The sequence below is a fragment of the Daucus carota genome, chromosome 5 (genome assembly GCF_001625215.2).
Source record: "Daucus carota subsp. sativus chromosome 5, DH1 v3.0, whole genome shotgun sequence".
Lineage (NCBI taxonomy): Eukaryota > Viridiplantae > Streptophyta > Magnoliopsida > Apiales > Apiaceae > Daucus > Daucus carota.
This window is the reverse complement of record NC_030385.2, coordinates 37,465,198-37,479,745: the sequence shown is the minus strand read 5'-3', so window position 1 is coordinate 37,479,745 and position 14,548 is coordinate 37,465,198. Positions and strand designations below refer to the sequence as shown.

Here is a 14,548-nt window from a genome sequence, read left to right as displayed (position 1 = left end):
ACAAAGATAGTACCCTCTCCATTAGGAAAAATATGTCGCGCAGCCCCCACTCCTCTGCGTTTCTTTCATTTATTCGCAATCCATTTGCCCATTCTTCCTTAGTTTATCTAGAACTACACTAATCTTGGACTCATCCATTGGAACCACATTGAAGTCTTCTGACTTGTGCGGTTGGACTCTTTATTTAGGATCCATTTATTATCCACACACATAAGCAAAAATTTTAGTTACTTCATTTCACCTTCATTCATTATCACCACTAATCTATGAAAACTACACATTTCTCATGGCTTTTCTTGACATTTTTGTTCCAAATCAGCTTGTTTTTGTCATTGGCTTCTGGCCAATGCCTGGACTCTCAAAGAAGCTTGTTGCTCCAGCTAAAACAGAGTTTCTCGTTCGACTCTTCGTCATCAACCAAGCTAGTTCAATGGAATCAAACCACAATAGATTGCTGCCACTGGCAAGGTGTAACTTGCAAAAAAAGTAGCGGCCTTGTTATTGGCTTAGACCTCAGTAACGAGGGCATCACTAGTGGAATAAACAGTTCCAGCACTTTGTTCAGACTTCAGTTTCTTGAAAGATTGAACTTGGCTTCCAACAGTTTCAACAGTACAGAAATCCCATCTGGTCTGTCTAATCTCACCAGTTTAGTTTATCTGAACTTGTCAAACTCGTTTAGCGGTCAAGTTCCAAATGTATTTTCGCGTATGCAAAAGTTGGTTGTTCTGGATCTCTCCTATTCTTACTCCTTAAGGATAGAAAATCCAAAGCTGAGCATAATCGTTCAGAATCTTACACAACTTTCTGAACTTTATCTTGATGCTGTAGATCTGTCGAGCCAAGGATCTGATTGGTCCCGTGCTATATCATCTTCATTGCCTAATTTGAGAATTCTGAGCTTGACAGAATGTCATATTACCGGTCCTATACATCCTTCATTTGGCAAGCTTAGGTTTCTTTCAGTGATTGAACTTGATGGAAACAATCTGAATTCGCCAATTCCAAAATCTTTTGAGAACTTGAGTGGTTTAACAGCTTTAAGTCTTCATTCTTGTAATATGACTGGAGTGTTTCCGCAAAGGATCTTGCAGATACCAACTCTCCAGACTCTGCGCTTGTCGTACAATGAATTGCTCAAGGGTTCTTTGCCAGAGTTTCCGCGAAATGGATCCCTCCGGGAGTTGTTCCTCTACAATACTAACTTTTCAGGTGGAGTGCCAGAGTCTATTGGTGACATGGCCAGGTTGTATGAGATAGATTTAAGCCAAAGCAATTTCAGTGGAAGAATCCCACAATCAATGGCAAAGCTTACTCAGCTTGTTCGTTTGAACTTTGCGTACAACAAATTCTCAGGTATTATCCCATCATTTGGTAAGTTCAAGAACTTGACATATGTAGATTTGTCTAATAATCAGCTATCTGGTCCAATCCCGTCGACTCATTTTGAAGGCCTTGATAATCTTGTACATATTGATCTGAGTTTCAATATTTTCAGTGGAAGCATTCCATCATATTTGTTTGCTTTCCCATCATTGCAGAATTTTTTGCTTCATTTCAATCACTTTGATGGTATTCTGAGTAATTTTTCCAGGGCTTCGTCTTCTCAGTTGAAAACACTTACTTTAAGTAGCAACAAGCTCAATGGACCTATTCCATCATCCTTTTTCGAGCTAAAAAAACTAGAATCCCTATCTCTGTCTTATAACAACCTTTCTGGAACACTTCAACTTGAGAGATTTCAAAAACTTAAGAACCTCAACGCTCTTGATCTTTCTCACAACCGGTTGTCAATTACAACAAGTCCGAGCAACTCTAGCACATCTCTGCTTCCCCGCATCTACTTGTTATATTTGGCTTCTTGCAACCTGAAAAGATTTCCTGATCTAAGAAACCAATCAGAGCTTCAAAATTTGGATCTTTCAGACAATCAAATTGGTGGGGAAGTACCAAACTGGATATGGAATATAGGCCAGGGATCTCTCTCATCGTTAAATCTTTCTCATAACCTGTTAAAAAGTCTCCAAGAACCTTATGTTCTTCCTAAATTAAGTTACCTTGACTTGCACTCTAACCACTTGACTGGTAAAATCCCTTTACCACCTGCAATCTATGAGTACGCGGATTACTCTTCCAACAATTTCAGTTCTACGATTCCTCCTGATATTGGATATAACATCAGTGCTGCATACTTCTTTTCTGCTTCAAGGAACAATTTGACAGGAAGCATCCCTGAGTCCATATGCAATGCTAAAAACCTTGCAGTTCTTGATTTGTCATACAATAGATTGAACGGGAAGATACCTTCATGTTTACTTCACAAGAGCAAAGTTCTTGAAGTATTGAATCTTGGAAATAACAATTTCACCGGCAATGTTTCCAAAACATTTTTTGAAGGGCGTGGTTTGAGAACCCTAGACCTGCATGCAAATCAGTTGGGAGAGATTGTGCCGACAGCTTTGCCTAATTGCACCTCCTTAGAGGTGTTGAATCTACAGAATAACCATATAAATGGTACTGTTAGGAAATGAATCAGGAGCTGCTGATCAAGTGTTAAAGTATTTAAGTAAAATGCTTTACGAGATTAGTCTTGTAATGTTTCAATCTACTCAAATAACAATCCTATTTTACAGGACTTTGCAAGTTTAAAGTATTTAAATAAAATGCTTTACGAGATTAGTCTTGTATTTGATTAAAGTAAATTACTTGAATGCAGTACAAATAGCACATTATATACAAATAACTTTGGCATCAACCTCAGCTGCAGCAGAAGCAGAATGTAGTAATAATCAACAGGTAATGTACAAAAGTGGAAGCACCACTGGTTCCACGAACCTATTGGAAGTTTAAAGTTATGCATAGTTGGACGATATTAGTACTAGGATGGATGATCCGCGGAAGTCTTGAGATTGGACTGCGGCAGAAGTTTATGAAAATGTGACATGTAAATGTGTAGTTAGTAAAATTTGGGCTCCTATACATCGAAAGAAAGCTCAACCATATATCACAAAAAAATCAGGACATAAATAATGATAGGCCGTACATATATTAAATACGTTAGAAAGCAACACACAGAAGATGAAGGATTCCAATGACATAGAAATTTGAGAATTGGTTGCAACCTGCAGAACTGAAACGTGGCCTCCAAAGGTACCAGATGGAAGAATCCTGCTAGAAAATTCAACATTCGTATAATGACAGTATGGACTAAGATAAGTGGCGGCACATTACGCGTTACCAGACGGAAAAATCCTGCTAAATAAGATTGTGTTATAAAAGATGGTACAATATGATCCAATTAAGGTTTCCTCCAAACATTTTGAGGTATTAGAGAGTTCCTAACGTAACATGATGTCTGGGTTACCTGCATGAGTAAGGTAACAAATGTGACTTGAGGTTCTAATTTTGCTGTGGAAGATTATATATGTTGTCTCGACGGATATGCCATGTTGGCTGAAAGAATATCAGTACGATAATATCAGAAGCACACAATGCGTTTGACTTTTAAATTTTTAAAAATGATTTAAAATTTTAAAGCTAAGGTCCTGAAGAATCTTATGTAATTTCTGGCACTAAGTTTACAAAATATCGAACAATTCTCAAACTTCAAATCATCATTTTCATTGTCATGAATTTAATATGGAGTCTGGCACCTCCTATTTGTTGATTGTTTCTTTGTTTTGGTAAACTCAATATGGAGAATTTAATCAAAATTCTAAGCGTGACAAAAGGGATATAATACTTTTTGCCCTTAGTCGTGTAATTCTAAGCCTTGAAGTCTTGAACGTAGTGTATAAACTAATATACAGAACAAGTGGAAGAATAACGTATCTAAAACGCCCACAAGTTCACATTGACCACAAGCTCATCATATGACCAATTATTTTTCATATTTTTCTTTCTGAATAATACTGCATGAACATAATCAAGAAGTGTGGTGTGTGGATGCAGAAATATTTTTATATGTTTTGAGGCTTTCGTAAGAGTGTGCAATGAAAAATCGAGATTTTTCTTGGGTTTTCTTGATACCCTTGTTCCAAATCTTGTTGATCACTGAAATATCTTTAGTTCATGGTCAATGTCTGCAGAATCAAAAAAACCTTTTGGTTCAGCTAAAGGATGGTTTGGAGTTCGACACTACGGTGTCAACGAAGATTGTGCAATGGAATAAGAGCACAGAAGATTGCTGCAAATGGGAAGGGGTGAGTTGCAATACAAGTTCTGGTAATGTTATTGGCCTTGAACTGGATGGAGAAGCAATACAGGACGGGATATATAGTTCAAGTAGTCTATACAAATTTCAGTATCTTCAGAAACTGAATCTGGCCAACAATAACTTCAATTCTACTCCAATTCCGCCTGGGTTGTTTAATCTTACAAGTTTGACATATCTGAATTTGTCAAACTGTGGATTTGCTGGACAGATACCAGAAGGATTTTCCCGAATGGAAAGGTTGGAAATTCTTGATCTATCTACATATTTTTTATCTAATAAAGCTCGGCTAAAAATTGAGAATCCAAATTTAGAAATGATTGTTCAAAATCTCAAAGGGCTTACTGAATTGTACTTGGATGGTGTCAACATGACAACTCAGGCAAACAGTTGGTCCAAGGCAATATCATCTTCACTTCCCAGTTTGAGAAAGCTAAGCTTGAAACGTAGTTTTATATCAGGTCCTATAGACCCTTCTCTTGGAAGGGTTCGGTTTCTTTCAGAGTTGTTTTTGGATCAGAACAATCTGAGTGTCACAGTTCCAGAGTTTTTGGCAAACTTTAAAAACTTGACAGTTTTACATCTCAGTTCTTGTAATCTGCAGGGGATATTCCGTAAAAGGATCTTACAAGTACCAACACTAAACGATCTTGATCTGTCAGACAACAAAGAACTGCAGGGTTCTGTACCAGAATTCCCCCAAAATGGTTCCCTTCTGAAGTCGTTGGTGCTCACATTTACCAATTTCTCAGGAACGTTACCAGAGTCTGTTGGGAACTTACGGTTGTTGTCTAGGATGGAGATAACGAGTTGCAACTTCGGCGGAATGATTCCAAATTCTATGGCAAACCTCAGATTCCTTGTTTATTTGGATTTCTCACACAACAATCTTAGTGGTCCTCTTCCATTGTTACAGAAGTCCAAGAACCTCACCTACTTAGATTTCTCCCATAACAGATTATCAGGTACAATTCCTTCCACGTATTTCATAGGACTTGACAATCTTGTACATGTTGATCTTGGATTCAATGCGTTTATGGGGACAATTTCTTCATCATTGTTCGCTCTCCCATCATTGAGACAGATTAAGCTTTCCCAAAATCAGTTTGGTGGTTTACTCGCCAATTTTTCCGAGGCTTCGCGGTCACAGTTAGATACACTTGATTTGAGTAGCAACAACTTAAATGGGTCTATTCCATTGTCTTGGTTTGAACTGAAATGGCTGAACATTCTCTCCCTGTCCTCCAATCAGTTGACTGGCTCATTGCAGCTAGACACCATTCATAAGCTTGCAAATCTAACCAATCTTGACCTGTCGTACAACCATTTGTCAATTGAAACAAGTCACAACAGCTCAAGCGAGACTCTGCTCCCCCAGTACAACACATTTAGATTAGCTTCATGCAAGCTAAAATCTTTTCCTCATCTGGGAAAGCAAATAAGATTGTCTGTACTAGACTTATCAGACAACCAAATTCGTGGAGCAATACCAAACTGGATTTGGCCAATTGGATATCTCACGTATTTAAATTTGTCTCGAAATCAGTTAGTGAGTCTCCAAGAACCTTATGCTTTTCCAAGATTAAGTGTACTTGACTTGCACTCTAACCAACTGACCGGAAGAATCCCAGTACCACCTGAAACTGCTTCATATGTGGATTATTCAGACAACAATTTCAGTTCTTCAATTTCTTTGGATATTGGCAAGAATCTCACCTTTGCTTTATTTTTTTCTGTTTCAAGCAACAAGCTGACTGGAACCATCCCTGATTCCATTTGCGAAGCTACTTATCTTCAAGTCCTTGATTTGTCTAATAACAATTTTAGTGGAGTGATACCACCATGTTTACTTGGACAGAGACTGAGAGAGTCTCTTGCTGTACTAAATCTTGGGAATAACAAATTCAGTGGACACATCAACGGTACGTTTGGGGAGAACTGTGGTTTAAAAACACTGGATCTGCATGCCAACAATTTACAAGGGAATGTTCCTAAATCTCTCGCCAAATGTAAAATGTTGGAGGTGTTGAACCTGGGGAGCAACCAGATAAATGATACATTTCCATGTTTCTTAAAGAATTCTTCCAGTTTGCGAGTCCTTGTTCTGCGATCAAACCAATTCCATGGAAACATTCATTGTCAGGGGCCAACGAGCCATTGGCCAAACCTTCAAATCATCGACATAGCTTCCAATAGATTTACAGGCAAGGTACCAGAGAATTTTTTCTTGAATTGGACATCAATGAACGGATACAAGAATGATGCAGGGTCAGAATTCGATCATTTGATTCGTTTCAAGGTCTCAGAGCTTAATAACTTCTACTATCAGGATAGGGTGACGGTAACAGTCAAAGGATTAGAATTACAGCTTCTGAAGATTTTAACAATCTTTAACTCCATCGACATATCTTGCAATCAGTTCGAAGGAAATATACCAGCAAGTTTGGTTGAACTCAAAGAACTCCATCTTCTGAATATATCAAACAATGCACTGACAGGCCGAATTCCATCGTCAATTGGAAATTTGAAACAACTGGAAGCCTTAGACTTGTCAGTGAACAATCTAAGAGGAAGGATCCCGGTGGAGCTTGCAAAGCTAAGCTTCCTTTCATATTTGAACTTGTCATATAATCAACTGACTGGAAAAATTCCACTTGGGACTCAGCTTTCAACATTTGACGAAGGATTTTTCAGAGGGAATGAGGGATTATGTGGGAAACCATTGAACAGAACATGTGCTGAACCTGTACCTGAAGCTGAACCATATAATCAGGATTCCAGTGACATGACGGTGGGAATTATGATATCTGCTGTAATCGGGTTCTTTGTTGGCCTGGAAATCGTTGTAATGCCTCTTTTCTATTACAAGAACTGGAGAGCATATTACTTTGAACATGTTGATCGAGCTCTTGCTAAGATACTCCAAAAGCAGTCCCCAAAGCGGAAAAATCAGGCACGAAAAAGACGGAATGGAATTCATAGGGCAAGGTAGCCGAGGCGTATAAGTACAGGACGTCTGGACCTGCCAATTCGTGCAGAGGAGTTTCGTCTTCGTCTACCCTGTTATGGAGTATTTTTTGCACCAATAAATAAAATTACAGTTGACTCTTTTCGTATTTTTCAGAAATATTTTTTTATTGAAATTATTGATTATCTTTTACGTGCTGAACTTAAAAATAAATATATATATTTATATTATTTTATAGATAGATAACTTGTTCTAAAAAATAAACTAAGACAAAGGAAATCATAAAAATGCAAATGGATAATGTTAACGACAATTTTTAAAGTAAAAACAGATTGGGGTTACAACATTTAATAATTATACATTGGGTTCTTGTTTTAAATTTCTTCTCAATAAAGAAAATCACTTAAGAAGCCCATTAGAAATAGACATCTCATAATACAAAGTTTCAGGAGTACCAGGTTAACCGTTTACTCCTTCCATTCCAAATTAGATGATCTCGTTGATTTTGGGCACACAATTTAAGGTTCATTGACCGCATAGCTACATGATTTATTTTTAAAATTTTATTTTTACAAATAAAAATTAAAAATATGAAATTTTCATTAATAAAAGAAAAATCGGAAAAATAAATTTCGGAATAGGCGGTCAATCAGCTAAAGTTACGTGCCCGAAGTCAACTAGCTCATCTAATTTGGGATGGAGGCGGAATACTTACGCCTCAGAAATTTTGAGCCAGGTAAGAATCCTAATATAAACAATCGTGTCTGATTAACCTAAATTACATGAATGCAATACAAGTAGTACATGTATATACGAATAACTTTGGCATCTACCTCACTTTCACACTTTCACTTCATTTCAAGCAAATTTATGTTATTAAACAAGTTACTCCTTCTGTTTTAATATATAGGTCGCTTGATTTTTTTGCACGCAATTGTTAGTGTTTTGACCGCATGCTAAAAATCATTTTTTTTTTAAATTTGTTTTTTTTCAATAAAAATATGTGATATATATTTTTATTCAGAATTTTTTTTTCAAAAATAATGATTTTTACCATGGACTTGGAAATACGTGCAAAAAATAAGCGACCTATATTTCAAAACAAACCAGAGGAGTAAATAACTATGGTGCTCGGCATCATTCTTTCTGAAAAGATTGATTGCAGAAGATATCTCTTATGTTTGGAGATGCGCAACGACACTGAAGAGCATTAACAGAAAACCAGTTGTAGAATGATTGTAATATTTTACAGCTACAAATGAAGCAGAATGTAGTAATCACAGGTAAATGTAGAAGTGCAAGCAGCACTGGTGCACGCACCGAATCCTATTGGAAATTTGGAATATAGAGTTATGCATAGTTGGACGATATAAGTACTAGGATGGTATGATCCGCGGAAGTCTTCCGACTGGACCCGGGAAGAAGTTTATTAGAATGTGACAGGTAAATCTAGAGTAAATTCTGGGCTCCTATACTTTGAAAGCAAGCTCAACCATATATCACAAGAAAATCAGGACATGAATAATGATAGGCAGTACATGTATTAAATACGTTAGAAAGCAACACACAGAAGATGAAAAAATTAAATGACAGAGAAATTTGAGATTCGGCTGCAACCTGCAGAACTGAAACGTGGCCTCCAAAGGTACCGGATGGAAGAATCCTGCTAGAAAATTCAACATTCAAATAATGACAGTATGGACTAAGGTATGTGAGGGCACATGGTATAATATGATCCGGTTAAGGCTTCCTCCTAAGTCCTAACACATTGAGGTATTAGAGAGCTAGTAATTTAACATGATATCCGGGTTACATGACATGGTACTATGGTACTAGAGCCAGGTAACAAATGAGATTTGAGGTTCTAATTTTGCTGTGGAAGATTATACATGTTGTCCCGACGGATTTGCCATGTTGGCTGCAACAAATCAGTATGATCACTAGTCGTTAAATTTATTCGTCAAATGGACTTATATAAGCTACATTTAAGCCAGTGATGTTAATCGGTGAGACAAGTTTTGGTTGATGAAAGAGGACAGCTTCCAGACTGTTAGTTGAGAGTATAAATGTAGAACTACATTATTAGTATTCATATCCTCTGTAGAATTTTGAAACCGGTAGATGTAGAATCCATTAAAGAGCATAACAAAGGTCACACCTCAGTGCATAAATTTCTCGCATCATTATATAAAAAAAAAAACACAGAAACAAGTGCAGCCGATATGTTGAAGAAAATTTTCTTGCAGGATAAAAGAATCCGAGCTTTCGAAAAAAAGAAAAGAAAAAGAAACACTGCACCAACGCATTTGACTTATAAGTTTTTTTTAAAGTGATCTAAATTTTTTAAATCTAAGATTCCAAAGAATCTTACGTAATTTCCGGCATAAAGTTTTCAAAAATTAAAAACAACATATATATCGAACAATTCTTAACTTCAAGATTTCATTTTCATCGTCATGAATTAAAGAAATGGTAGGATCTGGCTGTCTGGCACCTACTATTTGTTAATTGTCTCTTTGTTTTGGTAAATTCAATATGGAGTATTTAATCAAAATTCAAAGCGTGACAAAAGGGGTATAATACTTTTAACCCTTAGTCGTGTAATTTTAATGGCAGATGAACAACTTTCAGAAGTGAGAAATAATAAAAATAAAAAGCAAAGTCAATAATACATCAAGTCACTCCAATACAAAATAAAAAAGGCTCCAACTCGCCCACAGCTCTAGAAAAACAAACAAGACGCGTCTAAGACTTGAACATAGTGTACAAACAAATATACAAAACAAATAAAATAGTAAACGTATCTAAAACACCCGCAAGTTCACATTGACCACAAGCTCATCATATGACCAATTATTTTTCATCTTTCTCTGTCTGAATAATACTGCATGAACATAATCAAGAAGTGTGGATGCAGAAATATTTTATCATGTTTTGAGGCTTATGGGTGTCTGTCATAGGAGTGTGCAATGAAATATAGAGATTTTTTCTGGGTTTTCTTGATACCCTTTTTCCAAATCTTGTTGATCACTGAAATAAATTCTGTTCATGGTCAATGTCTGGAGGATCAAAAGAACTTGTTGTTTCAGCTGAAGGATGGTCTGAAGTACGATACAATGGTGTCGACAAAGATTGTGAAATGGAATCAGAGCACGGATTGCTGCAAATGGGAAGGGGTGAGCTGCAATACAAGTTCTGGTAATGTTATTGGCATTGAACTGGATGGAGAAGGAATCTCTGATGGGATCAATGGTTCAAGTAGTCTATACCAATTCCGGTATCTTCAGAAACTGAATTTGGCCTACAACAATTTCAATTCTACTGAAATTCCAGCTGGGTTGTTTAATCTTTCAAGTTTGACATATCTGAATTTGTCATACTGTGGATTTGCTGGACAGATACCAGAAGGATTTTCGCAAATGAAAAGGTTGGAAATTCTTGATTTATCTACATCTTTTGTATCTGGAAAAGCTTCACTGAAAATTGAGAATCCAAATTTAGAAATGATTGTTCAAAATCTCAAAGGGCTTACCGAATTGTATTTGGATGGTGTCAACATGACAACTCAGGCAAACAGTTGGTCTCTAGCAATATCATCTTCACTTCCTAATTTGAGAAAGCTAAGCTTGAAAAGTAGTCATATATCAGGTCCTATAGACCCTTCTCTTGAAAGGGTTCAGTTTCTATCAGAGATTCGTTTGGATCAGAACAATCTGAGTGTCACAGTTCCAGAGTTTTTGGCAAACTTAAAAAACTTGACAGTTTTACATCTCAGTTCTTGTAATCTGCAGGGGATATTCCCCAAAAGGATCTTACAAGTACCGACACTAAACGATCTCGATCTGTCAGACAACAAAGAACTGCGGGGTTCTGTACCAGAATTTCCCCAAAATGGCTCCCTTCGGACGTTGGTGCTCACATTTACCAATTTCTCAGGAACGTTACCAGAGTCTTTTGGGAACTTACGGTTGTTGTCTAGGATGGAGATAACGAATTGCAACTTCAGCGGAATGATTCCAAATTCAATGGCAAACCTCACAAGCCTTGTCCGTTTGGACTTCTCATACAACAATCTTAGTGGTCATATTCCATTGTTACAGAAGTCCAAGAACCTCACCTACATAGATTTCTCCCATAATAGATTATCAGGTACAATTCCTTCTACGTATTTCATAGGACTTGACAATCTTGTACATGTTGATCTTGGATTCAATGCGTTTATGGGAAGAATTCCTTCATCATTGTTCGCTCTCCCATCATTGAGACAAATTAAGCTTTCCCAAAATCAGTTTGGTGGTTTACTCGCCAATTTTTCCGATGCTTCGCGCTCACAGTTAGATACACTTGATTTGGGTAGCAACAACTTGAATGGGTCTATCCCATTGTCTTGGTTTGAACTCAAACGGCTGAACATTCTCTCCCTGTCCTCTAATCAGTTGGCTGGCTCATTGCAGCTAGAAATGATTCATAAGCTTGCAAATCTAACCAATCTTGATCTGTCGTACAACAGGTTGTCAATTGAAACCAGTCACAACAGCTCAAGCGAGACTCTGCTCCCCCAGTACAGCACATTTAAGTTAGCTTCATGCAAGCTAAAATCTTTTCCTCGTCTGGGAAAGCAATTAAGATTGTCTGTACTAGACCTATCAGACAACCAAATTCACGGAGCAATACCAAACTGGACTTGGAGAATTGGATCTCTCACGAATTTAAATTTGTCTCGAAATCAGTTAGTGAGTCTCCAAGAACCTTATGCTTTTCCAAGATTAAGTGTACTTGACTTGCACTCTAACCAACTGACCGGAAGAATCCCAGTACCACCTGAAACTGCTTCATATGTGGATTATTCAGACAACAATTTCAGTTCTTCAATTTCTTTGGATATTGGCAAGAATCTCACCTTTGCTTATTTCTTTTCTGTTTCGAGCAACAAGCTGACTGGAACCATCCCTGTTTCCATCTGTGAAGCTACATATCTTCAAGTTCTTGATTTGTCCAATAACAATTTTAGTGGAGTGATCCCACCATGTTTACTTGGACAGAGACAGTCTCTTGCTGTACTAAATCTTGGGAATAACAAATTCAGTGGACATATCAACGGTACGTTTTTGGAGAACTGCGGTTTAAAAACACTGGATCTGCATGCAAACCAATTACAAGGGAAGGTTCCGAATTCTCTGTCCAATTGCACAATGTTAGAGGTTCTGAACCTGGGGAACAACCAGATAAGTGATACCTTTCCATGTTATTTAAAGAATTCTTCAAATCTGCGAGTCCTTGTTTTGCGTTCTAACCAGTTCCATGGAGACATCCGGTGCTCGGGGCCGAAGAGCCATTGGCCAAATCTTCAAATCATCGACATAGCTTCTAATAAATTTACAGGTAAGGTACCACCGAATTGTTTCTTGAACTGGACAGCAATGATGGGATACAAGGACGATGCACAATCAGAGATTAATCACTTGCGGTTTAGGGTCTTAAAGCTTAATAACTTCTACTATCAAGACACCGTGACAGTAACAAGCAAAGGGCTAGAGGTACAGCTTGTGAAGATCTTAACAATCTTCAACTCCATTGACATTTCTTGCAATCAGTTTGAAGGAAATATACCAGAAAATGTGGTCCAACTCAAAGAGCTCTATATCCTGAATATATCGCACAATGCACTCACAGGCACGATTCCACCATTAATTGGAAACTTGAAACAACTTGAAGCCTTGGATTTGTCAACGAACAAGCTAAGTGGAAGCATCCCGGCAGAGCTTGCAAATTTAAACTTCCTTGCATATTTGAACTTGTCAAATAATCAACTGACTGGAAAAATTCCACTTGGGACTCAGCTATCAACATTTGACGAAGGATCTTTCAGAGGGAATGAGGGATTATGTGGGAAACCCCTGAACAGAACATGTGCTGTACCTGAAACTGGACCATCCTCAGAACGATATAATCGTCAAGATTCAAGCTCATCCTTTGATTGGCAAATCATTGTCACTGGAATGGGTTTCGGAGTGGGAGCAGCCATAATTCTAGGCCCTCTTCTGTTTTTCCAGAAAGGAACACATTGGTTGAATGATAAGATTGATAAACTCGCTCATATCATTCTCCAAAGTTTTGGAATAATATGCACTCGCTACGACATTGTGGAAGAGGATCAAGACACATACAATGCAGCACACTCAGATGAAGAAGACCGGACAACGGAAGATACAACGTTTAGAGGAAGGTACTGTCTGCTGTGTTCAAAAATAGACATGTTCAGAAACACAGTTGTACATGATCCAAAATGCATGTGTCATACCTCGACACCGGCGAATTTCAGTTCCTCTAGTTCCTCCTTCTCTACTTCTTCCTCAAACAAGACACCTTAGAATCTTAAATTTCTTTCTTTCAATATCCCTGCTGTATTTATTATTGTATAGCATCAAATCTAGAAATAAATTAGATCAATTTTTTACAATTCCAGTATTTCTATGCTCCAAAAACCCAAATCCTAGTTTATACTCATGGACAGATTGGTCTACTTTTCAGCTGGTCCTAACGAGCATGTTGCATTCTCAAACAACCTACATTACACGCACAAGACCAATATAGTTAATCTTTTTCATTATATACTTGAACTTACATTCTGTAGGGAATTTTATCAAACATCTGAACTTCAATCCAACAGAAGGCCACCAAAAATCTCCGTATATCGTAAGCTAGCCAGACCTGGCCACGAGTTATGATTTTTTAGGTAGAAAGTAAGAGATATGATGCAGTTCGTCCCCGCAGTATGAATGCAAAAAATTTATGAGAGGATGCAGGGTCCGAAATGAACGAGCCGAAGGTTTTTTAGTCAGGTTTGAGTTTTTAGTATTCATTATTCAAAATTGAGTTCGCTCAGAGTTCTCGTTTTTTGCTAGGAATTCCAATACAATTATAATTTTTTTTAATTTTGGGCTCAATATAAGTTTCAAAAAGAAATTTATCAACTTAAAAATATAATAGACCTTTTTTTTAAGACTAACAAATATTTAAAAAATTACAAGAAAGAATATGAAATATATTCATAAATAACAAAATTTTATATGTATCTTCAAAAGAAAATTAACCCGGTCTATCTTCACAGATCAAATTTGAGTTTAATAAATCAAGTCACGCCATAAGTTTTTTATTTTTTTTTTCACAAGATACTTTCTTGTATAACGAAAAGTATAATAGCCACGACCAGGAGTTTATTTCGTTTAATAAAGTTTACTATCTAACCAAGAGATGATCGAGAATAAGTTGAATATATTATTCGGAGTTATTCAAAGTTCATTATCAAACAAATTTGTTGTTTGAAGTGGAACTTGATGATGAAATTTAAGTAAAATTTTTTAAGG

The 14,548-nt window shown here is 37.0% G+C and overlaps 3 protein-coding genes across 3 annotated transcripts; all 3 read left to right on the top strand.

The window, feature by feature from the left end:
- The first annotated feature begins 266 nt into the window (after positions 1 to 266).
- LOC108221710 (receptor-like protein 6) lies at positions 267 to 2,531 on the top strand. Its single transcript, XM_017395571.1, has one exon. It carries the CDS (start codon positions 267 to 269, stop codon positions 2,529 to 2,531), a length of 2,265 nt encoding a protein of 754 aa, XP_017251060.1.
- A 1,461-nt stretch (positions 2,532 to 3,992) lies between these two features.
- On the top strand, positions 3,993 to 7,205 carry LOC108221709 (receptor-like protein 7). Its single transcript, XM_017395570.1, has one exon. It carries the CDS (start codon positions 3,993 to 3,995, stop codon positions 7,203 to 7,205), a length of 3,213 nt encoding a protein of 1,070 aa, XP_017251059.1.
- Positions 7,206 to 9,947: 2,742 nt separating this feature from the next.
- LOC108221708 (receptor like protein 22) lies at positions 9,948 to 13,646 on the top strand. The gene has a single exon (XM_017395569.2). It carries the CDS (start codon positions 10,151 to 10,153, stop codon positions 13,550 to 13,552), a length of 3,402 nt encoding a protein of 1,133 aa, XP_017251058.2. The 5' UTR covers positions 9,948 to 10,150; the 3' UTR covers positions 13,553 to 13,646.
- Positions 13,647 to 14,548: the final 902 nt, after the last annotated feature.

Bases quoted from the DNA above. Each gene is read 5' to 3' on its own strand.
- LOC108221710 (XM_017395571.1), top strand. From the start codon at position 267: ATGAAAACTACACATTTCTCATGGCTTTTCTTGACATTTTTGTTCCAA.
- LOC108221709 (XM_017395570.1), top strand. From the start codon at position 3,993: ATGAAAAATCGAGATTTTTCTTGGGTTTTCTTGATACCCTTGTTCCAA.
- LOC108221708 (XM_017395569.2), top strand. From the start codon at position 10,151: ATGAAATATAGAGATTTTTTCTGGGTTTTCTTGATACCCTTTTTCCAA.